This window comes from Eschscholzia californica, unplaced genomic scaffold, assembly GCF_041429995.1.
Source record: "Eschscholzia californica isolate CP2 unplaced genomic scaffold, dmEscCali1.0.p SCAF_1, whole genome shotgun sequence".
Lineage (NCBI taxonomy): Eukaryota > Viridiplantae > Streptophyta > Magnoliopsida > Ranunculales > Papaveraceae > Eschscholzia > Eschscholzia californica.
In genome coordinates this window covers 31,358,447-31,383,711 of record NW_028238198.1, presented here as the reverse complement: position 1 = coordinate 31,383,711, position 25,265 = coordinate 31,358,447, and the positions used below count along the sequence as shown (strand labels likewise).

General features: G+C 38.1%; 1 protein-coding gene and 1 pseudogene across 2 annotated transcripts in view; one reads left to right on the top strand and one right to left on the bottom strand.

The window, feature by feature from the left end:
• The window catches only part of LOC147566063 (pyrophosphate--fructose 6-phosphate 1-phosphotransferase subunit alpha), a 30,904-nt gene that overhangs the window by 1,153 nt on the left and 4,486 nt on the right, over nucleotides 1–25,265 (top strand). For both annotated transcript variants that reach the window (XM_086652547.1, XM_086652548.1), the window contains exons 2-9: nucleotides 18,501–18,792; nucleotides 21,972–22,144; nucleotides 22,781–22,893; nucleotides 23,648–23,722; nucleotides 24,215–24,328; nucleotides 24,427–24,494; nucleotides 24,666–24,749; nucleotides 24,968–25,021. In XM_086652547.1, the coding sequence (XP_086508673.1) occupies nucleotides 18,703–18,792; nucleotides 21,972–22,144; nucleotides 22,781–22,893; nucleotides 23,648–23,722; nucleotides 24,215–24,328; nucleotides 24,427–24,494; nucleotides 24,666–24,749; nucleotides 24,968–25,021 (771 nt within the window). In that variant the 5' untranslated portion in view covers nucleotides 18,501–18,702. The remainder of the gene's footprint in view (nucleotides 1–18,500; nucleotides 18,793–21,971; nucleotides 22,145–22,780; nucleotides 22,894–23,647; nucleotides 23,723–24,214; nucleotides 24,329–24,426; nucleotides 24,495–24,665; nucleotides 24,750–24,967; nucleotides 25,022–25,265) is intronic.
• Nucleotides 11,199–11,615, bottom strand: LOC147566064 (DNA-directed RNA polymerase II subunit 4 pseudogene; annotated as a pseudogene).

Below are 25,265 nucleotides of genomic sequence, written 5' to 3'. Positions count from 1 at the left end.
TTAAAGTAACTTCCTAATCCTATACTAATTAAAACTACTATTATGGCCGAATAGGATGTGGGCACGCGTGGACGTGGGCCCACATGTCATGCGCCTGCATCAACACCCTGTTCCCCAGAAGGTTCGTCCCGAACCGAATGTTGGATGGAGGTAAGTTCAGCAGATTCTTCCGCAATCGGCAACAAAGTGATAATCTTCTTCTTCCATGGAAACTCATAAACATTCAAACGTCCTTTGTAAATAGCATCCACATCTGACTGCCAAGGGCGTCCCAAAATAATATGACAAAGATCCATATCGGTAACATCACAAGTAATGTCAGACAAATAGAAAGAGTCAATAGAGAGTGATACACATGCGATCAACACGGGTAGTAGTACCGGATTGAATCCAAGCAGTACGATAAGGATGTGGTTTTGGAATAGTAGGAATACCCAAGTAAGCTACTAGTCTAGATGAAATCAAATTTTCCACACACCCATTATCAATAACAATCGTACAAACTTTGTTCAAAACCGTACCTCGTGTAACAAATAAATTTTTCCGTTGAGAATGGTCGGGTTCAAGAGGAGTAAAAAGTACCCTACGAGTTACTAGCATAACACGGTCACCTGAATCAAGGTCAATATTGACATGATCGATCTCCTCATCGAAGGAATCCAAGTGATCTTGTTTTTCCACCAAGTTTGCCTTACCACGTAACGGGTAATTATTAGAATAATGACCTGTTTCAAAACAACGAAAACACTTACCCGGAGGTTGTTTTTTGTATGGATTCTCAGGAACATTCTTAGATCCGTCATCCGTTGGTTTTGAAAGATCAGTATCATCTGTAGGTGGTCGGACATAACTAGGACGATTGTAGTTCCCCTTATAGATTGATCGAGAATCTGACTCAAAAGAACGAGCCACACTAATACATTCAGAGACGGAAGAGAAAGGACGGAGGTTGACAAGATCCTTAATGTCACCTCGAAGGCCATCTTTGAATTTTTCCAATTTCATGGACTCAGTATCGGGGAGATTAAGCCTAGTACTCAAACGCTGGAATTCGGAAGCATATTCTTCAACTGAACGTCGTCCTTGACGACAACGAAGATATTCCAGACATAACTGATTTTCGTAATCAGGAGGAAGGAAACGTGCCATCATAAGTGGTTTAAGTTCAGACCACGAGGATAAGGGAGGAAGATTTGATAACCGTCGTTGTTCAGATTCTTGTTTCCACCATGTTAAAGCTGTTTTTGAAAGATATTCGGTAACACATCTTACCTGTTCTTGTCCGTATACCTGCACAACATCAAAGAAAATTTCCAATCGAGCAATATAATCCAAGAAGTTTTCAATGTTGATGGAACCGTCATATGCCGGGACGTCCATTCAGACACGGTACGAAGAATAAGATGGTGGAGAATCGTGATCATCATCGGGATGATGGTCGTCGGGTTCGTGATAAGTGAGACGTGGTGGATGAGCAATACGGTTTCGTTGCATGGACCTATTATGGTTCGGTTCTTGATAGTTGGGGCGCGTTTTGGATCGATCCGGTTCATAAGGGTGGGTTCGGTTTTGAGGACGGGTTTCATGACGGTAAGGTGGGTAGTCGGGTTCAACGAGGTGTTGTCGGTTTTGTTCACGAAGTTCCTCTCGGTTATGGTGATGGGTCAAGGGGAAATCTAGGTCTCGGTTATGAGGAGGAGACGGGAAATCGGTGGGTCGGTTGATGATTGATTCGGTTAGCCGGGTTTGGGAAGGTGGATAGTTGTCAGAAAATTGTTGGACGTGGTGAGTGAGGGGTTCCGGTTCTTGGTGATGAAAGGGGCGGTGGGTTTCGGTTTGGTGGTTCGAAGAAGAGGTACCTCGGTTTGGCGTGAGGTGGGGAGAAACGGCATGAGAGTGTTGGCGAGTGGGTGTTTCAATGTTGGTTTTTGAGAATTCGAGGTTGCGGTTTGGGTGGTGAGTCTCGAGTGGAAGGGTGTTTGGTGAGTAGTATTTTCGAGGGGTATGGAAGGGGTATGGTTGGGTTATACTCGGGTTGGTAATAGATTGGTGAGAGAACGACTCGGGTCGGTTTGATGTTTGTTGATCGGTGAAGGAGAAAGGTGGTGTGGTTGGAATGGTTGTAGGGTTTATGTATGTTAATGGGAAAATCGGTGAGAGTGGTGGTGTAGGGTTGATGTGAATCGGTGGTAGGATTGTAGTCGGGCATGGGTTGGTGATAGGGTGACCGAATAGGGGTGTTGGAATTGGTGTGGTGGTGTCAACGGTTGTGTTTGTGGCGGTTGGAGGTGGTTGTTGTGATGATGTTTGAATTGAAGTAGAAGATGAAGGAGTGGTGGTAGAAGAGGGAGACTTACATATGCCTTCGAGTTGTTTAGATAACTTCATGATGGAATCATTGACTTGATCGAATCGATGATTGATATTGTCGAATTTTTCCATATTTTCCTTCTTGTAATTTTCGAAAGCTTCTTCCAATTTTTTAACCGAGGATAACTCGTTGTTGATGTTGTCCCTTTCGAAGGTAAAAGTTGGTGTCTTCTCTTTGATTGTTGTAGCAGGAACGGTAGTATTAACCATAGTGATTGGTTAAAAAAAATGGCTCTGAATACCACTTGATGTAGACGCAGCGGAAATATAAAAACGATAAATAAAGTAAAGAAAGAACGGTAAAATAACTAAATAAACTTAATAAACTATAAACTTTGATTTGGGTTTCTCTTCAATCTGAATAACAAAATAGACTAGACCTCCTTTTATAGGATAATAGACTTTCCTAGATAGACTCAAACTAGGAGTCCTAAAATAATAAAATACTCAAAACATAGAAATTTCAAAATAAAGAATTATCAAATTAAAGTAACTTCCTAATCCTATACTAATTAAAACTACTATTATGGCCGAATAGGATGTGGACACGCGTGGACGTGGGCCCACATGCCATGCGCCTGCATCAGAAACTGAGATGGAATTGACATTGGCTAACGGTCAAAGGTATCCCAGACAACAACAACAAAATGCCTGTGGTGAAAAGCCGTTTCTTGTTGTTATTGGAGTTTGTGTTGTTTTTGGTGGTCGATTGAAACGTAACGAATTCAAGGATCTTAAATATCCAAAGGTTAGTTTCCGAGATTTCCACTTTAACTCTGAATTAGTTCTGTAGTTTAGACTAACATTTGTAGTTGAATGACCCATTTACATAACTTCAGACTGGATTCATTACATTGCATAGCTCTTTTACTCAAATATGATGAAATATTTGGGTATACATATTTTTCAATATAGGAATTTACCATTTATTATTAGTATAAATGATATTTATATTAGTTTTTTCTCAGTTGATTTGATGCATAGACGGTGGAAAAGACCAAAAAGTGGTGGTTTATTATTTCAGTTTATTAAAGGTTAAAAAGCCACTTATGATTTCTTTTTTAACCCAAGATGTTAATTGTTTTTTTTAATATTAATTGCACAAATTTTACGTTACTTTGTTTAAGGTTTTAGTTTCGGGCACTCCATTTTTCGAGCTTGCGGTTATTCTTCTACTTTTACTAATCTGTTTAGTCGTCCCTTGTTTAACGTTTTATTCTTCTTTTAGATTGCTGGTTATTCAAAAAGGTTGCATTTATTTGCTCAGAATCGATGAGTTTCTCTTTTTGAATTTAACTATTCATTCTAACCTGATCATCCATTGTTTTATATTTCTTGTAACAAGTCTCAACATCTTCTCTGGAAAATAATTTTTTAAACTCATAAGTTAAGTGTTATTTTCAACATCAAATATATAATTATGTTGGTGTATTTTCTTCATGCATTTAGCATCAAAGACTGAATGTGAAGCACAAAAACAAATTAAGGAGAAAAATAACAAAACAAATGAGTTCGTCCATCGATGCTTGATGTTGACTAACAATTCAATTTTTTTTCTTCAAAAAGTTATGAGTATCTTTGTACCTTGGATTCTCTTCATTCGTCACGTTTGCTTCAACAGTTGGGCAAACTATTATATTGGTTTGCTTCAACAGTTGGCGAACTATTATAGTGGTTTGCTCACTAACACATATTGGGGTGACAAATAAAAGTTTTGTTTTTCATATGTTTCCATAACAATATGTAATAAATTGAAGGAGACACAAGAGATATAATTATCAAAGGTGCTTTCATTGATTGAATGGGATACATATTTATAGAGTATACATTAGGGTTTGTAGAGAAATAATGAATAAGGAAACATTACAAAGAGGAAATAACTATAATTACAGTTGTTATAATATTAATCTCTTTCTATCTTGGGAGATATCTTCTGGATATCTTTCTTCTCTTCAATATACGTCAATACCCCCCCGCAAGTTGGAGCAGGGGAAGGAATCTGAATCAAGCCCAACTTGGAGAGTAATCGATGAAACGGATCAGAACCAAGTGGTTTCGTAAAGATGTCAGCGAGCTGGTCGGCGGAGCGAAGGTGAGTCGTCTTAATGAGACCAGATTCAATTTTCTCCCGAACGAAATGGCAATCGATTTCGATATGCTTAGTGCGTTCGTGGAAGACGGGATTGGCAGCAATGTGCATAGCCGCCATATTGTCACAGAAGACCTGAAAGGGTTCTGGAATCGAGACACGAAGGTCTTGAAACAAATATTTCAGCCACTGCAGTTCTGCAGTGAGTGTAGCGAGAGCCCGATATTCTGCCTCAGCCGAAGATCGGGAAACAGTCGGTTGTTTCTTGGACTTCCAAGACAACGGACTTGAACCAAGCATAGTGAAGTAGCCGGTGGTCGAGCGACGGGTGATAGGACAACTGGCCCAATCAGAGTCGGTAAAACCAGAAATTGTCAGAGTGCTGGACGAAGAGAGAAGGAGGCCATGATTCATGGTGCCTTTCAAATAACGAAGAACTCGAGTGGCCGCATCCATATGATTGGAGTGGGGATTTTGCATGAATTGACTAAGGTAATTCACAGAAAATGAAATGTCAGGGCGAGTCACCGTAACATAGAGAAGCCGACCAATAAGACGTCGAAACGAAGTCGGATCGTCTAATGGCGTACCGTCAGTAGGTAATAACTTTAAGTGTTATTCCATTGGGAAAGGACTTGGTTTAGCTCCTAGGAGACCCGAGTCGCAAAGAATGTCTAACGTATATTTGCGTTGACAAAGTAAAATGCCTTTTGGAGAACGAGAAACTTCAATTCCAAGGAAGTATTGAAGTCGTCCAAGGTTTTTAAGAGAGAAACGTTTCTCAAGACGCAGTTGAAGAGATGAAATTTCCGAGGCATTATTGCCGGTTATGATGATGTCATCCACGTAGACTAAGACGTAAATGGCAGTCGGACCCTCAAAGAAACAAAACAAGGAGTGATCAGAAGATGATTGTTTGAAACCTTCAGCTTGTAAGCCAGTAGAAAATTTGGCAAACCACTGTCGAGAGGCTTGTTTTAAACCGTAGAGGGATTTGTGCAAACGACATACTTTGTGGTCACCAGTCTTGGAAAAACCAGGCGGAATAGTCATGTAGACTTCCTCATGCAAATCTCCTTGGAGAAAAGCATTATTCACATCCAATTGTTGGAGGGGCCAATTTTTAATGGCAGCAACAGAAAGAAGTGCACGAACAGTGACCAATTTGGCGACTGGGGCGAAGGTATCATGATAGTCGATGCCTTCAACTTGGGTATAACCCTTAGCAACGAGTCGTGCTTTATGACGTTCAATTGATCCGTCGGAACGGTATTTAATTTTGTATACCCATTTACAACCAATTGGTTTCTTACCCAGGGGTAAGGGGGTTAATGACCAAGTGCGATTTTGTTCAAGAGCCTGAATTTCTTTATCCATTGCAGCACGCCATTCAGGAAAGTTTTTTGCGGCGGAATAGGATGTGGGCTCTTCGGTGTTGACAATGGAAGTAAGAAATGCCCGATGGGAAGGGGTGAATTTGTCAAAACTGACATAGTCAGTTAATGGATATTTGGTGGAAGTCGTGGGTGCAGCAGTACAAGAACAAAGATAGTCAGCCAAATGGGCAGGACGTCTCGTTGTACGTACTGGTCGAGAAGAAGGTAAAGATTCTTCGGGAAGAACAACTGAAACCGGGGTGGTGTCAGAATTCAAAAGTGAAGAGTCTTGAGAAGGAGAGTCATCTTGCAGAGGGGAAATACCCTGCGAGAGAATAACAGAGTCAGAAGGAAGCTCGTGAGATTCCTCTGGTGGAGAAGCAGCGGAAGATGAAGTTTCTACCACAATAGGTGGGATGGTTGTCGCGTCAGTGGAAGAGTGTGAATGTTCATCGACCAAAGACGGGAGTTCATACAAGTCCGGATGAGGTGAGTGGGTATCGTCGATTGGACTGAAGTAATAGGCATCCGATGTAAGCGGAGTGAATGAGGTAGGTTCAGGGAGTGTCGATTGACGGTCAGCAAAAGGAAACCTATCCTCAAAAAAACGCACGTTCCGGGAATCATAGAGACTGTGCGTCTCTAAGTCGTAGATGGTGTATCCTTTCTTCCCAGGTGGATAACCAACAAAGATTCCAGGTTTAGCTCGATGATCAAACTTATGTTGGATGTTGGTATTGGTTGCAAAACATCGACAACCGAAAACTCGGAGAGCTAAGTAGTCCGGTGGAGAATCGTATAGCATTTCATAAGGAGATTTGTATGAAAGTACTGGGGTTGGCATTCTATTGATTAAATAGGTTGCCGTTTTTAAACATTCTCCCCAAAATTGTAAAGGGAGATGTGCTTGAAAATGCAAGGCGCGAGCAACATCGAGTAAATGACGATGTTTGCGTTCGACGACACCATTTTGTTCTGGTGTGGAGACGCAACTTCGTTGATGAAGAATTCCATGAGAATGGAACCAAGTTTGGAGATCATTGGATAAGACTCGGCTCCATTATCAGAACGAAAAGTCTCAATCGGGTTTGAAAAAGTATTTTCAGGACTCGATGATATAGAATTAATCTTCTTATGATATTGTTTAGAAACAAACTGAAAAAAGAAGTTTAAATGTGTCTTAGTCTCAGACTTGGTTTGCATAAGGAATGTCCAAGTAAATCTGGAGAAGTCATCAACAAGTGTGAGGAAATAACGTTTGTTGGTTAAAGATGAAACCGGAAAGGGTCCCCAAATATAAACACCAGAAAAAATGTAATAAACTTGTCTGATTTAAGATCGTCTGAAAAAGACAATGAGTTGAATCAAAATAAACACCAGATTTCAAAGATTTACAAGTCTGATTTACAGACATCAAATTAAATTTGAAATTAAGAATGTAATAAACTTGGTCAATAGAGAGAGTATCAGAAAAAATGACTCTGCCAATATATTTGACTAAGTAAGTCGCTCCTTCAGGAATTTGAACATAACAAGATGGTGGTGCTAAAGCATAAGAGCTAAAAGCATCTAATGAAAAACAAACATGGTTTGAAGCACCACTATCAACAATCCAAACAGAAGGATGAGATAGGGAAGTACCTGACATCATAGCAGAACTGGAAGGAGTCTGTGCATTGACAACTGCCATAATGCGGTCATAGTCTTCTCTGGTAAGAGTTGGAGCTGGAGAAGAGCTGGAACCCTGAGAAGTGCTACGGGCACCACCAGGACGAGGGGGGCGACCATGGAGAAGATAACATCGATCAACAGGATGACCGAGACGTTTGCAATGAGTGCACATTACATCTCTGTTACAAGTGTCAGCAGAGTGTCCATGAAGATTGCACTTAGTACAATAAGGACGAATTCGCTTATTTCTCGGGGGAGGTAAATCACTTTCTTTCAGCTTGTTAGCGGCCGTGATCTTGGCGTTGAAAGCGTGAAAGTCAAAGGGAGCATTGATCTTGTTTTTCTGCTCTTCTTGAATGGCCAAATTATATACCTTAGCCAGAGAAGGTAATGGTTCCATTAGAAGGATGTTATTGCAAGTTGCAGAATAACGTGCATGAAGACCCATGAGAAACTCAATTGTACGCGAGGTAAGATGATATTCAATGGTTGTTTTGCCAACAGGGCAAGCACATGAAGTGGGTGGAATGATAGCATCCAATTCGTCCCAATAAGACTTCAACTGAGAGTAATAAGCTGAAATAGTCTGGTGCTCCTGAGTAAGAGCAGAAATCTTTTTCTTCAGCTGATAAATGTAGGTAGCGTTAGACGTAGCAAAACGCTCCTTCAAATTCTTCCAGAGATCAAAAGCAGAAGCCGAACGTCTCGTGCTACGTCGGATTTCCTCGCTGACAGAATTGGATATCCAAGCAGCCACCATGGTGTCACAACGGATCCATGCATGAAGTTGCGTAGGATCCGTCGGTTTAGGGAGCGACCCATCGATAAAACCTTGCTTATTTTTTATGATAAGAGCATCATGCATACTGTGAGCCCATTCAGCATAGTCTGGCCCGGTAAGAACGGGGTTAACACCAACAGAAGTTGCATTGTCCGAAGGATGCACATAATAAGCCTCAGATATTTGTTGGAGAGGAGTTGAGTCTGTCATCGGTGGAGTGTCATCGGAATTCGAGTTCAGATCACTTATGTTGGCAGAATGTCCAGAAGTCATTGTTCTGTAAAGAATAGAAGAAATAATCTATTTTAAATTCAACGTCACAATATTATGTAGAAGTGACGGTTCAGAATGCAGCGTCACAGTAAAATTATAAGGGACAATCCAGATTGTCACAACTAATAGAAATGTAGGCAAGTTAAAAGAACAGTATACTGTCACAAATAGTCCAAACAGTTATGTACTGTTGGAAAAAAGAAAGCGTCACAAACGTGAGATGTCACAAAAAGAAGTCAAATATCTGGGTCGGTCAAAGTCAGAAGTCTGGGTCAATACGAATGGACCTGGTCAGAGTCAAAGGTCGGTGAAAAAGTCCGGTCAATGGGGCAAGACGGGAGTCAATTAGAGTTGACTCCGTCACCTGATTCGGGATGATTGCCGCCGGCTAAATTAGGGTTCCGGTAGGTTGTTTAACCAGCCAAATTTAGGGTTTCTTTGAAACCAATAGATAAGTCGTAATCAACCTAGGGAAAAAGCTAATCAAAGGGAGAGGAGTTCGAATGGAGTGAGTTCGTCCACCAATAATGATTGAATGTGGAGGATTTGTAGAGAGAGAAAGTTCTCTGGAACTGTCGCTCTCGGCTAGTAGTAAAATTGGATTTGGGTGTCGAAACCTAGACAATCGTGATGAATTTCCGACGAGAAGAGGGTCCAGGTGTGTATTCGTGGACGTCTTGTCGTCTGAAGAGGCGAATCACACTATTCCGGCGGGAAATCCGAAACCCTAAAGGGTAAGTTCGTCGGAGAAGACAACAGGAAGTCGGGAACCGAAAATTTGTTTTTGGTTCCGATTTGGGTCGTGTTGAGTTATGTTCTAGTTTTAAAATTAGGTCTATTCCGGTTTTAAAATTGTTATGTTCTGGTATGGGAACAGACCGGATTAGGTCTATTCTAGTATTGGATGAATCCGGATTAGGGCTAATCTTGTTCCGGAACAGAACATAATGTGTCTTTAACCTAAAATTGGTTAAAAATTGTCGCAAAAAATTCGAAAAAAAATTCGAAAAAATTGGAAAAAAAAAATAAAAAATTTGTTGATAACTGACCTTTGAAGATGATGTAAAGATTAAAATAATAAGAATCCGTAGAGCTCCTTGAATAAAAGCCGAACCAATAATCTTTATGAAAAACTCCAGGAAATATTAATTGTGCTCTAATACCATAATAAATTGAAGGAGACACAAGAGATATAATTATCAAAGGTGCTTTCATTGATTGAATGGGATACATATTTATAGAGTAGACATTAGGGTTTGTAGAGAAATAATGAATAAGGAAACATTACAAAGAGGAAATAACTATAATTACAGTTGCTATAATATTAATCTCTTTCTATCTTGGGAGATATCTTCTGGATATCTTTCTTCTCTTCAATATACTTCAATAATATGTTCTTATTTGTAAGGATTTGAATGTCGATATACTAACCTAGCCTATGTGTGTTGTGTTGTGTTGTGTTGTATTTCATGGAATTCTAACATCATCTGCATAGGTAGTCTTGTGCTATCAAGATTATTCTTCTCGTGATTCGATTAAAGTTAGTTTTTTATTTTGTTTAATAACCAATTGATTTTCGCTACTCAAACAGTGTTCGGGAAAAGTGGAACGCATGGATGCCAATGATATTGTTGTTTTACTGGTTGATTTACATTTGTTTTAAGTTCAAATGGTACTCTGCTGATATCTATGTTATAAAGACTAAGACTGCAAGTCTATTCAAAACAATAGAACTTAGTTGATTTTCCTGAGAAAGGCAGTAGTGGTTTGACATTGATGTTACGCTTTTGGACTCAATCAAGGAACATTTCCCCACCCTTTATATATGTCGAGTTTTAGCCGGTAAATAGATGTAGTGAAATGTTTTTTGTTTTAATTGTAAATCAGTTTTTGACTTTCTGGTAACATGTTTTCTATGGATTTTGTAATCTTAGATTTCATATCTCTATGGATTCATTTATATTGCAAAGTTTATTTCGTTGAAATACCGTTTTTCCTTCTTTTTGACGGTGGAGGTTAAACTTAGCGGAGATGCTTGAAAACTCATACATATTTTATAGTGTTATTTTTCGTCGAAGAAGAGGAATGCGAGTACCATATCCAATTAAATATCTATTATTTTTTGGCTCGACAACTCGATATGGCTAGACAACTTTTTTACTTTTCGGACAACTATATGTTTCTGACAACGAGTTAAATATCTATCACCAAAAATATCTATCATGTGAAATATACAACTTTTTCTCATCCAAGAAGAGGATTGCGAGTACCAATTTTATAATTTCTGACAACTATATGTTGTCTCAGAGATGTTTTTTTTTGTTGAAATGTCTCGGAGATGCTTGAAAACTCTATCTGGCTTGATAACATTTTTTACTCTCTATCAAAATTTTATTATTTTTGTTGATTTGCCATATCTAATTAAATATCAAACTCATCATATGTGTAAGTTCATAATATTTTTTTGAGATTTATCACAACTAAACTGTCCGTGCCCTATGGGCACAGGTTATATCTAGTACAGGATAAAAGTTAAAAAAAAAAAAAAAAAAAAAAAAAAAAAAAAAACAAAAACACTTTATTTTCATGATTCTGAAGGTTAAATTTATAGAAATCTGAAGAGACTGCTGAGAAGCCTTCACTCAAATTTCTTAATCACAGAAAGATCATTCAACATCTTCTCAATAGCATCATCGTCATGAGCTCGTCCTTTGGTCTTGATAGATGGAACCATAGCTATAGCTTCCTCTACAGTTTCAGGACACAAGTTGCCAAACACACAAAGCTCAAATTCAGCCAACTCATGTCTACTCAGTGTTTCTCGAACTTGCCTAACACTATCAGGGTTCTTGTACTGGCTAAAACGCTTCACATATTGTAACGACTTCTCAAAGACTTGAGAAACTTGATTCATGGGATCACTCGATCTTTCTTGTAGCTGCTCATACTTGCGATCAAGAATTAGGGCAACTTCACAATTCATCAACGACTTGGCCTTCAAAAACTCCTCTCCAATTTTAAGCTCCCCAGCATTCTCTTCCTCTTCTCGTGACATCTTTATAATTGCAATCACTTGTATTTCTTTTTCCTCTTCAAAAATTTCTTTGAAACTGGTGTTGGGTTTGGATTAGGAAACCAAACCCGGACCCGAGTCGAGTTTCTTTGGGTCGGTCACTTATGACGGTGGAATTAGGATTAAGGGGGAGTCTATAAATACTACCTTAACCTAATTTAGATGTGTGTGTGTGAGGAGCACCAAAGGGGGCAACACAATTAGAAACGCACAAGAGAAGAAGGGAGAGAAGGAGGTTGCCGAGAAGAGCGGGGAAGAACTTTTTCAGCACGCGCAGTCTTCGTTTTTCGGAAAATCTGACGGTGAGTTCTTCTCCGATTGAGCTGAAATTTGGCAGAACTGTTCTTGACATATTCATCTAGTATTTGTACGGAGGGATTGTTGATTGGTCGCCGGAATCCTAGTGAATTTAGGGTCGTTTTGGGCTGCAGATTTCTGGACTGTTTTGTTCTTTCTTGTGAGGGTTTCTCCGTGTTTCTTCGTGTTTGAGATTGATTCTTTTGGGAAGGGTCTGAGTCTCGGTTGGACGTAGTCTGTAACTACTTTGCTATCATAGTTGATTTGGTTGGACTACGAGTCCCGTGGTTTTTAATTCTCACGTTGAGGAGGTTTTCCACGTTAAAAATCGTTGTCTTATTTACTTTCAGTTCTTTGGTTATTGCTCCCACTATTCTTCTATATTATCCTCGTAACTAACACAAAGGGGAAAAACTCTTGTTTCCGCTGCGCCTAAGTGCCCGTTTTTCCCAACAAGTGGTATCAGAGCTCCAGGTTAGAGAGTTCTTTGGATTGTGATAACTTCCGTTATTGGTTTGTTTGTGTTAGTGATGGAAAATATGGGTAGAATGATAAGTTTGAATGGTGCTAATTATCATCTATGGAAGGGTAAGATGGAAGACTTGCTCTTTGTGAAGGAACTTCACGTTCCGGTGTTTCAAGAGAAGAAACCCGATGAGAAAACTGATGATCAGTGGAAATTGTTACATCGACAAGTTTGTGGTTTGATGAGGCAATGGGTGGATGATAATGTGTTGCATCATATTGAGAATGAGACTAATGCTCGTTCGTTGTGGTTGAAGCTGGAGCAGTTATTTGCTCGAAAGACAGGAAACAATAAGATGTATATGATGAAAAAATTGCTTGAGTTGAGATATCAGGAGGGAACTCCGATGGCGGATCACTTGAATACATTTCAGGGGTTACTCAATAAACTATATGATATGAGAATAAACTTTGATGAGGAAATTCATAGTTTATGGCTTCTTGGTACATTACCAGATTCTTGGGAGGTGTTCAGGATGTCTCTTTGTAACTCTACTTCCGAAGGAGTTATATCAATAGACTTAGTGAAGAACAGTGTTTTGAATGAGGAAACTAGAAGGCAGACAAATCCTAATTTTTCGCATTCAGATTTGTTGGTTACTGAGTCGAGGGGGAGAAGTTCAAATAGAGAGTCCACGAAGAACAAGAGCAGGAGCAAATCTAACAAATTTGCGAATGTGGAGTGTCATTATTGTCATAAGAAAGGGCACTTAAAGAAGAATTGCTGGTTGTTGCAGAAAGAGAGTAAGCAAGGAAAGGAGCAAGAAGATAGTAAAGAGAGAGTGACTGTTACTGAAGATGAGTTTCTTATTCTTTGCGAGAGTGATGTCATTAATGTTGCTTCCAAGGAAGGGATAGCGGGGTTGGTTGTTCAGGAAGAAACAACAGGGTTGGCTGATTACAGGATTGTCAAGGATAGCAAGGCTGGATGTTTCCAGGGCTGTCAAGAAGAAGCAGGGCTGGTTGTTCAGGGCTGTCGAGGAAAAGCGGAGCTGGCTGTTTCCAGGGCTGTCAAGGGGACAACAGGGCTAGCTGTTTCTCCCACCTAGTCGGAGGGGGAGTTTGTTGGGTTTTCCTCCTAGTGGGGAAACCTAGTTGGGTTTGGATTAGGAAACCAAACCCGGACCCGAGTCGAGTTTCTTTGGGTCGGTTACTTATGACGGTGGAATTAGGATTAAGGGGGAGTCTATAAATACTACCTTAACCTAATTTAGATGTGTGTGTGAGGAGCACCAAAGGGGGCAACATAATTAGAAACGCACAAGAGAAGAAGGGAGAGAAGGAGGTTGCCGAGAAGAGCGGGGCAGAACTTTTTCAGCACGCGCAGTCTTCGTTTTTCGGAAAATCCGACGGTGAGTTCTTCTCCGATTGAGCTGAAATTTGGCAGAACTGTTCTTGACATATTCATCTAGTATTTGTACGGAGGGATCGTTGATTGGTCACCATAATCCTAGTGAATTTAGGGTCATTTTGGGCTGCAGATTTCTGGACTGTTTTGTTCTTTCTTGTGAGGGTTTCTCCGTGTTTCTTCGTGTTTGAGATTGATTCTTTTGGGAAGGGTCTGAGTCTCGGTTGGACGTAGTCTGTAACTACTTTGCTATCATAGTTGATTTGCTTGGACTACGAGTCCCGTGGTTTTTACTTCTCACGTTGAGGAGGTTTTCCACGTTAAAAATCGTTGTCTTATTTACTTTCAGTCCTTTGTTTATTGCTCCCACATATTCTTCTATATTATCCTCGTAACTAACACAAAGGGAAAAACTCTTGTTTCCGCTGCGTCTAAGTGCCCGTTTTTCCCAACAACTGGAACCCTAGAAACTTCTTATTTCTTCCCCAAAATTTGATCACAGTTAATAAGAACTCCAACTCAAAAACTCTCCTTCGTCTGAGACTTGTCAAAACAAAACATAATATTTATAATTTCCAAGGTCGGCTTGATCTCTATTAGTAGAAACACTCAAGACTTTAGAAACTTCTAAGTATATTAGTATTTTATAATAACATAAGTAATCATTTCTTGTATAGCGGGATGCCCGGATCTATTAATCTCTATTGCTCAGTTGCGTTGCAAACTATCTATAGCGTGATCTACTAAATTCTCGTCTATGTTAATAATTACAAGCAGTAAAATAAGTAATTAAATCTTGATCTGGGCTAGGGGTGGGAATCTGTTCGGGTTGGACCGGTCGGGTTCATGTCATTCATCGGGTCGGGCTTTGAAACTCTCTGTCCATTCGGGGTTTCGGGTTTAATCGGACATATTATTTAAAAAATCCTAGTGTCCAAAACTCGTCTAAGTCCGTCAAACCAGGCGGTCGAGTATCGGGTTTCCACCAAAGTTTCAAAATAGTGCGGTCGAAATGATCAAAATATTTCTATTTCGATGTTATCAAAATTGCTATCGATACTAAAATTTAATTAAGTTTCTCTTAACAATGTTGTGTCAAGGGCATTCCGTACTTGGACAACAATATATGTATATATATCAATATTATACACTTCAAATACTTTAAAAATATATCTATATATGTTATAGATGCATACATAAATACATACAAGCAAGGATACATATAATGTGCATAGTTATTATCGTATAAATGGATGACATTATTAAGCGAGTTATGTCGGGTAAAGATTATCGGGCGGGTTCGGGTTCGGGTGGGATGTCGGGTAGCACTTCAAAACCCGTACCCGCCCCGTTGATTTCATCGAGGCGGTCGGGCTAAACCCGCTTTCGGGGTTTCGGGTACCCGTGACGGATTTCGGGTTTGCAGACTTTTTTCCCAGCCCTAATCAGGGCCTCTTAAAATTGAAGGCCTAAAGCTGTTTTGCTGGATTTGGGTCTGGGTTGGGCCTGACGTCTATAAATGAGAATGTCCCTTAAGAATCACAAGACTAATCATTTAAAGCATCTTCAATGCAACATCTAATTTAGATTAAAATGGAAGAAGAAGATAAAAAAGAAATGAACCCTAAAATTTCTTGAGAGATAAAATGATTTTTGTTTGCTAGGGATATTTTGAACTTAGGGTCCGTTTGATACGTGAGAAAATGTGAGTAAGAAAGTCGTTTTCGCAAGAAAATCAATTTTCCGCTGTTTGGTTCACCACTTTGAGTAAGAAAATCAATTTCTTAAGAAAAAAAAAGTGGGCAAATCATCCAATTTTTTTTCCCATCTACAACATGAGAATTCATTTTCTTTCCCACTCTCTTGTTTTGTTACGCTCTCTCTCTTCTTGCAGAGGTATTTGCGTAAATTCACATCTCCCTTTCTACCTCTCTCTCTTACAAGTCATTTCTCTCTCTCACTCTCTCTCTTCTCTCGTGAAGGAAAAGGATACAGACTCCATCTCTGAATGACTCTCTCTCTCTCTCTTTCTCTTTAAAATTAACCAGATCTATGAACAAACTATCATCTGAAAACCCTAGAGGCCTAGCCCCGTCGATTAGGTTGAAGCAAATCGGAGATGGTTCTTGATAAAATCGATTGTAGTGTTGAAGCTTGAACCAAGAATCGTTTGAATAATGACAAAATCGGTTGATAAAAATTAGAATGGGAATCGACCTGATCTATGCACCAGAAATTTCGCCTGATCTTGTTGTTGGATAACTCGGTTAATTGCTATTTTACTCTACCTTTCTCTCTCTAGGTCAATTTGGGGAAGAACATTTGGGTTTTGAATTTGTATAGATTCATCAAGAGTATCATTATTAAGAACAATAAAATGAAAGTAAAAGAGTCATAACCACAATGAAATAGATAAGGAACCTAAGAAACAAATTTGAGCTTGTTGGTTCTTCCCGACGCTTTCTCCATCTGATCCGTCTGAATCGTCGACGTCTCAATTTCAAGCAGTGAATTAATCAAATCAGAGCAACACCCTAATTTACAAGATTGACTTCTTAAATCTGAATTCGATGATTCTATCACTTCCAAGCTGAAGACCAATAATTAACTCAACCTGATGAGAAAACCATCATCACCCTAATTCCTTCCATCAAGAGAGTACTGATTCATCACTAAACCAACTAATTTTTCCTCGGAAGTTATAACACTTGTAGCTTCATCCTCTGCTACCGAAAGACAGATTGAAATCGGCCTATGCATACTTTGGATTTTGGAAGATCACCATCTTTGGGAAAGTTTTTGCAATCTAACAAGCATGAAGAAGATGATGCCCAATTTTCTAGAAGGCAAGATGATGACGATTTTTCTGTAGGCACCCTTGTGAATTGGTATACAAAAGAAGTAGATATCATGACATTTTAAAGGCACTCACCATTTTCTGATTAGCCTATCAAACACCTTAAAAGGTTGATTTTCTTACTCAAACATTGTTTTCTTTCCCATCAGAAAAAAAATGATTTTCTTACTCAGACATTTTAACGTATCAAACGGACCCTTAAAAAAAGTGGAAAGTGACCTAATCAATAATTAGAGATATTATTTTAACATAAAAAACCTAATAATTAGAGATATTGTATCAAAATTTCACTGGCCTTTTTTTATTACTTCTGTTGCATATTTTGACCCAAACATTTGTTTTCTAATTTTTGAATGTCTTATTGGAGAGGTCTCTTGATTATAGGACATCAATCTTCACAAATACTCAAATAGGAAAAAACAAATTAGACAAAGAAGTTTTAAGAACTTCTCGTTCTTGTAAGAAGCGCGTTTCACAACCCCTTTGAAATGGTAAATCTGAGTTGGTCAAAAATTTGAGTCAAGTCTACTAATTTTAAGTTGTATCCAGTAGAAAGTGGTCGACCTATAAAATCTGTGTGCACGAACCTGTTTTGTAATCAGATCGGTTCAAGTCCACCAATATTAAGCCAAAAGAAATGGGAATGCCTCCTTTGAGGAAGATACATTTAACAAAAAATAAATAAATCTCGAGGGTGCTTTCCACATAGCTGTACTTTTACGGGAACACGAAACGCCTTTAGAACTTCTCAATCAGATATTTGCTTTCGAATTTGTCACCTTTAGTTCGATTTTTCTTTTTTACTTTATTGAACTTTACAGCTGAGATGCCTCTTACAAATGTGACACTTAAGGTCAATACTTGGGCAAGTATTGACAAACTCCAAACTCTGGAGGTCGCAGTTTCGAATCCAGAAGAGGTGAAATCCATGATTACTGAATTTGTGTTATTAAAGGTATAGATAATGCCTTTCAACAAAAAAAAAGGTATAGGTGATGTAACAAATTTGTCGCGCTTTAGGCCTCTTTCATGTTGTTGGACTTTAGGCTTCTTTCATTATTAATTTAACTTAAGTGGTTATCGTGTTTATCACATCTTTATGATGTATGAATGCCTTGTAACAACTAGCGTAGATCGTAATCGTTTTCTAAAAAAAATATGAACAAAACAATGTGACAAGTTTTTTTTTCTTTTAAGAACCTAAATGGATATACAATTGGCTAATTGGGACAAAGTATAATTTTTGTCATAAAATAGGGTCTCATAACTTACACGTGACTAGCCATTGAGCATCAGAATTCCAAAAAGTGCACCAAGGGAATATTACGTTGAGATACGCGGGTGTGTTAGGTAAGTGGGTTTGTAAAACCGAAGGTGGTGTGATACTGTGTTCTGATTTATAAGCTAAATCCGTGGGCATTAAATTCAATTTACAAATATAACCCTCATTTAAAAATAGAATTACAAACCCAATTCTACTTGATGCATTAGTATTATTGCATTTTTTTTTTTCAAAACTTTTTCCATTCCATAATTTATTTTTCTGTTAGAAATGTATATTTATTATGTTATGCATAAACTTACGGACAAACTAACGAAATAAGATAATTTGCATAATGATTGACCAAATTCCAACGATTGACGAAGGTATCGATATGACTAATAGAGAATGTAATGAAAATGTTTTCATCAAACACAATAAACGTTCCTCAAAAAAAAATCATAGGCAAAAAACTATATACAATAAGTTTACAAGTTTAGTACCAACATAATTAGTCAAACATTTCAATTTTTACGTAAAATGCATCTGTAATGTGTACTGAGTTCATATTCGTTGCAGGAGGACTCTTTCGTAAATAGACAAAGAAAGAAGGGGAAGTTTGGAAAATGTAAAGCAAAACCAATGTCGTTTGGTAGTATCGCCCACACACTATAAAAACGGCTGACTAAAGTAGTTGAAAGGTAGGAGAAAAACAAACACCACACTATTAAAGCAAAGCAAAGCAAAGCAAAGCAAAAGAAAACACAATCGAAGACAGACGATGGATTCGGATTTCGGCATTCCTAGAGAACTCTCAGATCTTCAAAAACACAGATCTCTTTACCAACCTCAACTTCCTCCATGTCTACAGGTTTATCTTCACTTTCTCTCTCTCTCTCTCTCTCTCTAGGTTTACGAATTGCTTTTCTCTATACCTAACTCTCTTCTGCTTCAAACTAGTTTAATCGTTCAAATCTTACTATCTGCTTTCGTTTCATAAAATTCGCGTTTCTTTGTTGATTCTTTTTCATTGTATTAAGCATCTGGATTGGTTTTTAATTGAACTGATGATGTATTTGTGCTTATTAATGGATGATCGATCTTTTTTTTAGTAACTATAAAATGGAATAGGATTTATCCTGCATTAATGGATTTTTAGTCAGTTTTGAGTGTTTAACTTGTTGAGAAAGTAAACCACTCCAAATAGGTGATTAATCTACTTAGAGTTTTTCTCTAATGGGGAAATACTAAGATATTAGCAATGGCAAAAACCACGAATCAGATAAAGAATAATGATGTTGGGAAAATAAGAGAAAAGAAGTTTTAACTCACTTGTGCTAGTTATGAGAAAAATATGTAACATAGTGGTAACAATAAACAAAGAACTGAAAGTAAATACGACAATGATTTTTAACGTGGAAAACCTCTTCAATATTAGAAGAAATAACTACGGGACAAACAGTCAACTCTAAATCTACTATAATAAGCAATTGAGTTAAAAACTATGTCCTCCTTGTTCAATAAAACAAAACCCGAGACTCATACTCCCAAAGAATCAGTCTCAAACACGAAAAAACCTCACAAGAAAGAGTATACCAGCTCAGAAATATGCAGTCTAAAACAACTCTAAATTCACTAGTATTCCGGCCACCAAATACCAATCCAGCTGTCCACATACTAGATAAACAAGTCAAGAATACCTTTGCACAATTTCAGCTCAATCGGAGAAGATCTCATCGTCGGATTTCCCGAACACCGAAGACTGTACGTGCTGAAAATACTCAACCCTTGCTGCATACCTCTTTCTCTCTCCTTTCTTTTCTTGTGCGTTTCTAATTGTGTTCCCTTTTCTAAATTAAATTAAGGATAGTATTTATAGACTCCCCTTAACCTTAATTCCACCGACCCATAGAAAACCAACTTAGGCCTAAATTCGGTTTACTCAACCAAACCCAACTAGGTTTCCCCACTAAGAGGAAAACCCAACAGATGACACGCAAGATTTATAGAGGTTCGAGCAAGTCCTACGCCCCCACCAAGCTAGTCCACTATGACTGTGAAACTATAATATTCCTGAGTTACTGTACACAAACTCTAATGCACTCCCTGTTTACAAAAATATCACTACAATTCTCTTACCCTCACACTCACATAACTCTCTTGATCTCACACTCTTTCTGTTTTCACTTGTACAAAGAACATTCACTCGAAATGGGATACTGATATTGTGAATGAACATGGCTACTTATAGCCTTCACTCACCCGTAAGATCGAAGAAAACAGTAAATTCTTGGCAATAAAGTCTTCACACCTAGTTGGTTTCATCAATGTATGGCAAACAATTCTTCCTAAAAAAAAAAGAGGGATGACTATACTTCTTTCATCAATAAAGGGTGAAAACATGTGTAATTTGAAATTCAAAGCCCTAGGCTGAAGTTCAACACAACTTGGCCCCACAATATGACAATATCCCACTTTGGTGTCATGTGACCTGGAGTTATAGATATCTACATTCATCTTTCAACTCGGATTGGTACTAACATAACCTTCTTGATGCGGTTCACCGTCTCTCTCAGTCCAAGAGACCCACTGAAGTCTTGCAGAGCTTCAACTTTTCAATTACCCTTTTGGTCAACATGTCTGTTGGATTCTTCGAACAAGAATCTTTTCTAGTAGTACCTCACCTTCTTCCAGAACCGGCCGAATGAAATGGTAGCGAATATTTATATGTTTTGTCCTTGCATTATAAGTCGAGTTCTTGACAAAATGAATAACACTCCGACTGTAACTGTACAAAGTACTTTTCTCCCTCTAATGCCCCTACTCTACTAATAAACCTTTCAACCATATCATTTCCTTGCTCGCTTCTGTCACTGCTACATACTCCGCTTCTATTGTTGACAATGCCACCAACTTCTGAAACAATGAATTCACTCACTGCAGTCGATCCCAAGGTATAAACATACCTTGTCATGCTTCTCATTTTATTAAGGTCACTTGCAAAGTCTGCATCTACATATCCGCTTAAAACAGAATTTCCCCGTCCATATCATAAAGGTTCTTCAGGGAACCCTCTCAAGTAGACTGATCACCTATAATGAGTGGTTTATTTTCTCAATAGAACTGTGGGTTGTCTTTAAAATCGAAGGTTTTGTTTTCTTATATGAGTAGAAATGGAATTGAAAACTCATTTTAGACTTTAATTTTCTTTATGAGTCTTAATATTTAGTGCATAATGTTGGTTTAAATTATAGAAATGATTGGTAGTTCATGAATTTCGTTTCGGCTAACTAATTACTTCTAGAGAACATGGCATGAGATCCCTTGCTGAGTCAGTACATCAATTTCTCATTGTACCGTAGCCAAGGAGGTCTCATGCATTTTTATCCTAAGGGTATTTAACAAGTATTTTTGTAAAATTACAAGATTACACTAGTACAATAAACATCATGCGTTATACACAAATCACAAATGTCTTGGATACGTCATAAGGATGACATATGATCATAACTGCCATGAAATTATCCTAAAGACACTCATACACCCTAAAGGCCATAAGTACTACCCTAAATGCCATTATTAGACTTATTTACTTTTAATTACACCCTTAATAACACGAACCAATAAATGACGGACTCCCACCCTCACCAAATAGTTTTTCTTATATCACGATGATTGGCACTTCGTGTTTCTAATTTACGAGTAATATATTAATAAATGTTTAATTGTGAAGAGTAGTTGTCGAGAAGTAGACTTGATTTGGAGAAAATTATAATGCATAAGTTTGTAGCATAAAATCTTGAAAGTTACGATTTAACTATTATGTTTTGTCGTCGAAAACGGTATGCCCAAGTTTTGAGGGTTAAACTTTTGACTAGTGTATATTTTGTTAGCACTGAATTTGGGTATGGTTAGTAGTTAGTTTGGGTGTAGACCAGATTTTGGCACTTATTATGCTACATAAATGTGTTTTGTTGCTTTATCGTCACTTATACTGGTTCGTTATGCTGCAATTTTTCTTATCATTGTTTTACAATTTTATCGTGACAGGGAACTACCGTCAGGGTAGAATTAGGTGATGCAACAACTGCTGCAGACCCTTCTAGTGCCCATACCATCAGCCGGGGTTTTCCGCATACATATGGTCAGCCTTTAGTACATTTCCTCAGAGCCACTGCAGAGGTACCTGGTGCACAGATCATAACAGAACATCCTGCAATTAGGTACATGGTTGATGTATCACGCTGCATCAAGTTTACTCGAGTTATTGTCTTACAAAGTAGACATTTATAGGCAAAAAAAAGAAGCTCAAATGATTGCTTGATATAAGGATTTTATATTTGACTCCTTGAGATTCTATAATCTAGGATAGCTATATATTACGTCAAATTGATAACTAGTAAAGTCTCCTTAGTCTCGGTTCTCGTACATTTTATAATTATAAAAATGATTTCCACTTCTATACTACTCCACACAAGTGAGATATGGAAGGCTTTATTTGGAGTCATGCCAGATATGAGGGAGCATTATGGAGGAATGGATGCATTTGTTTCAATTGGACTTATGACTGAAAATAGTTAATGCAATTTCTTAAATTGATTTTGGGCAGTCGTTAGTGTGATCATCTCAAGTCGCAATGAGTGGCATTGCCATCAAAACTTTGCACTGAACAACATGGGCAGGCTTATCGTTATCGTGAGGATAAGGAAAAGATCGAATCATTGTACCCTGATTTTCGAGTTGTTTGTATAGTTAGATTAAGCAATCTACAGTGTCTACACATACCTTACCAAATCGTCTTACTGCCATCTTTGTGCTTTGCATTTGATTTTCAGACTATAATGAAACGCTTTCTACAGGGTGGGACTGGTTTTCTGCGGGAGACAATCTCCGGGAGGGCATAATGTCATATGGGGTCTCCATAGTGCTCTTAAAGCTCACAACCCTAAGAACATTCTGCTCGGATTCCTTGGTAAATGTCTTCCGAATCTCATTTGCGCTTTATCTTGTGATATAAAGCGTCTTTTAAATGTATATCAATGATCCATGTGGTTTTTTATTATCTTTATTGTGTTGCTTTATTATCCAGCATGGCACATATAATGCGTGTTAGCATGTATTCTCAACATTTATAGTGTTCTTCAGTCTTCACGTAACCTTTAGATCGTCATTTCTGTTAACTTGTTGCAATCAATAAATTTCAGTTAAAGCAAATGGATGTTTCTGTTTTCTATTTGTATGCAAGGGCTCCAACTATTGCCTTGATGGGTATACAAGATTATGCCAAATTGGCAATGCATATTTTGTTTAGTGTATGGTCTCACGGAAATGCTACTTGAAGTTCTGTCACTTTTGGTGGTTGTATATGTTGAACACGTGGCTTCTTCCCTGGCATGTCAAATGTTGCATAGTTAATGGTCCATTTGTTGGATTTTTTTGGTGGATGCTTCCTTGAATTTGAAGTAACTGCCCCTCATCATCATCAGTAACGTGCATAGTTGTAGTGCTTCACTTTGTACTTTTTTGTGGTTCGTGGCAAATACCTTTTCTCGTCCTATTTCTCTTCCTGAGTAGGATGCATCCACTTGTTTCTTGGAGCATGCATAAATGCTGTGACAGAAGATTGACTACTTCTTGCAGCCAAACTGTCTCGTCACTAGATTACTCAGATCAAGGGAATTATGAAACAATCACCAAAACTGATGTTTATCTCTCTCTCGCAACAGGTGGATCTGAAGGTTTATTTGCACAGAAGACTTTGGAAATCACAGATGACATTCTTTCTACCTACAAAAATCAAGGTATTTGTTAGTTGAAGAATGATTTTGTGTTCATACCTCTAGTATACCGATATTTCTAATGCCCATTACATTTTCTTTCTTCTGAACGTTGACTAGTGCCCTAACTCAACCAGATTTATTCATTTCTAGACTTTATAATAAAAAATCCAGTTTCTCCTTATAAATACTTTCGCTGCTTCTTTCAACTTTGCGTTGGTTTCCTGGTATTTACTGTTTGGAAGAGGTTTCTCCTCATCTTTTTTAGCTTACCCAACATTTCTTTTTTCGTTTAAAGCAAACTACAATTTACAATTTATAGGAGACAGGAAGTTATTTAGAAGGCTCTTTTTGAAATTCTGCATGGGCATTTGTATACTTAATTATCGTGGATAGCCTTTTAAATTTGAATGTAGTTGGCAACTTGGTACTTCAATTGTTATAAATGACTTCGTGCTATCTAGTCAATTTAATATATTAAATTTCACCACATCGTTCTGGTCTTTTCCTCCATAGGTGGTTATGATTTGTTGGGCCGGACAAAAGATCAAATAAGAACAACGGAGCAAGTCAATGCTGCTTTAGCCACATGTAACGCCTTGAAACTTGATGGCCTTGTCATAGTTGGAGGTAATCTTTTTATCTTATTACTATATATTGGTATTACATATTTTTGGTAGCTGATAGAAGTTCAAAAATTCTCATTTAAAGTACTGTTACTTTTGAAGGTGTTACATCAAATACTGATGCAGCTCAGCTTGCGGAGACGTTTGCAGAAGCTAGGTGCTCGACAAAGGTACTCAAAACAAAGCAAACGTTTGTTAGTTACTATGAGTTCACCAATAGTTTTTTCTATCTTCATATTATAGCATCGTATGTGTTTTCTTTAACATTTCTTTTTCAGTTTTTCGGTGAACTGTTGTTGCTTGTTACTCTATCTTGCTAATTATTCCAGCGGACTGTGCAGGTGGTTGGTGTCCCTGTTACTCTGAATGGAGATCTCAAAAATCAGTTTGTTGAAACTAATGTTGGTTTCGACACGATCTGTAAGGTATTGATTTTTTTATTATAATAACTTAGATGAACTTAAGATGTCCAGGAATATTTAACTTGATCCTGGAAAGAGTTACTAGACAATTGTCTTCATCCCCTCCCACACATGTGGAGTTGGGGTAGTCGATAAGTGGGAGTCTGCAACAAATTTTTTTATTTGGTTGCTCTGGGATTGTAGTAACGAAGTGTTAATATAGTGAAGCTTGTTTTCTGCAGGTTAACTCACAACTCATCAGCAATGTTTGCACAGATGCCCTTTCTGCTGAGAAGGTAAGTGACTTATATGTGGTTGAATACTTGTTCATTCCAATGATCCAGTTTTCTCCTGAATATGAAATCTGCTTGTGGTTAAGATTCAAGATCAGAACTTGCAGCTGCTTGTTTTAAAGCAGCGGTAGGTATGTCTCAAAAGTTATGCTGGAATAATGTGGTGATGTTGTGTATATGTGTTCTTTTTATGATTTTATTCGCATCCAGCCCATCTTGGGTTCGCAAAAGATGGTTGAAAATTTAT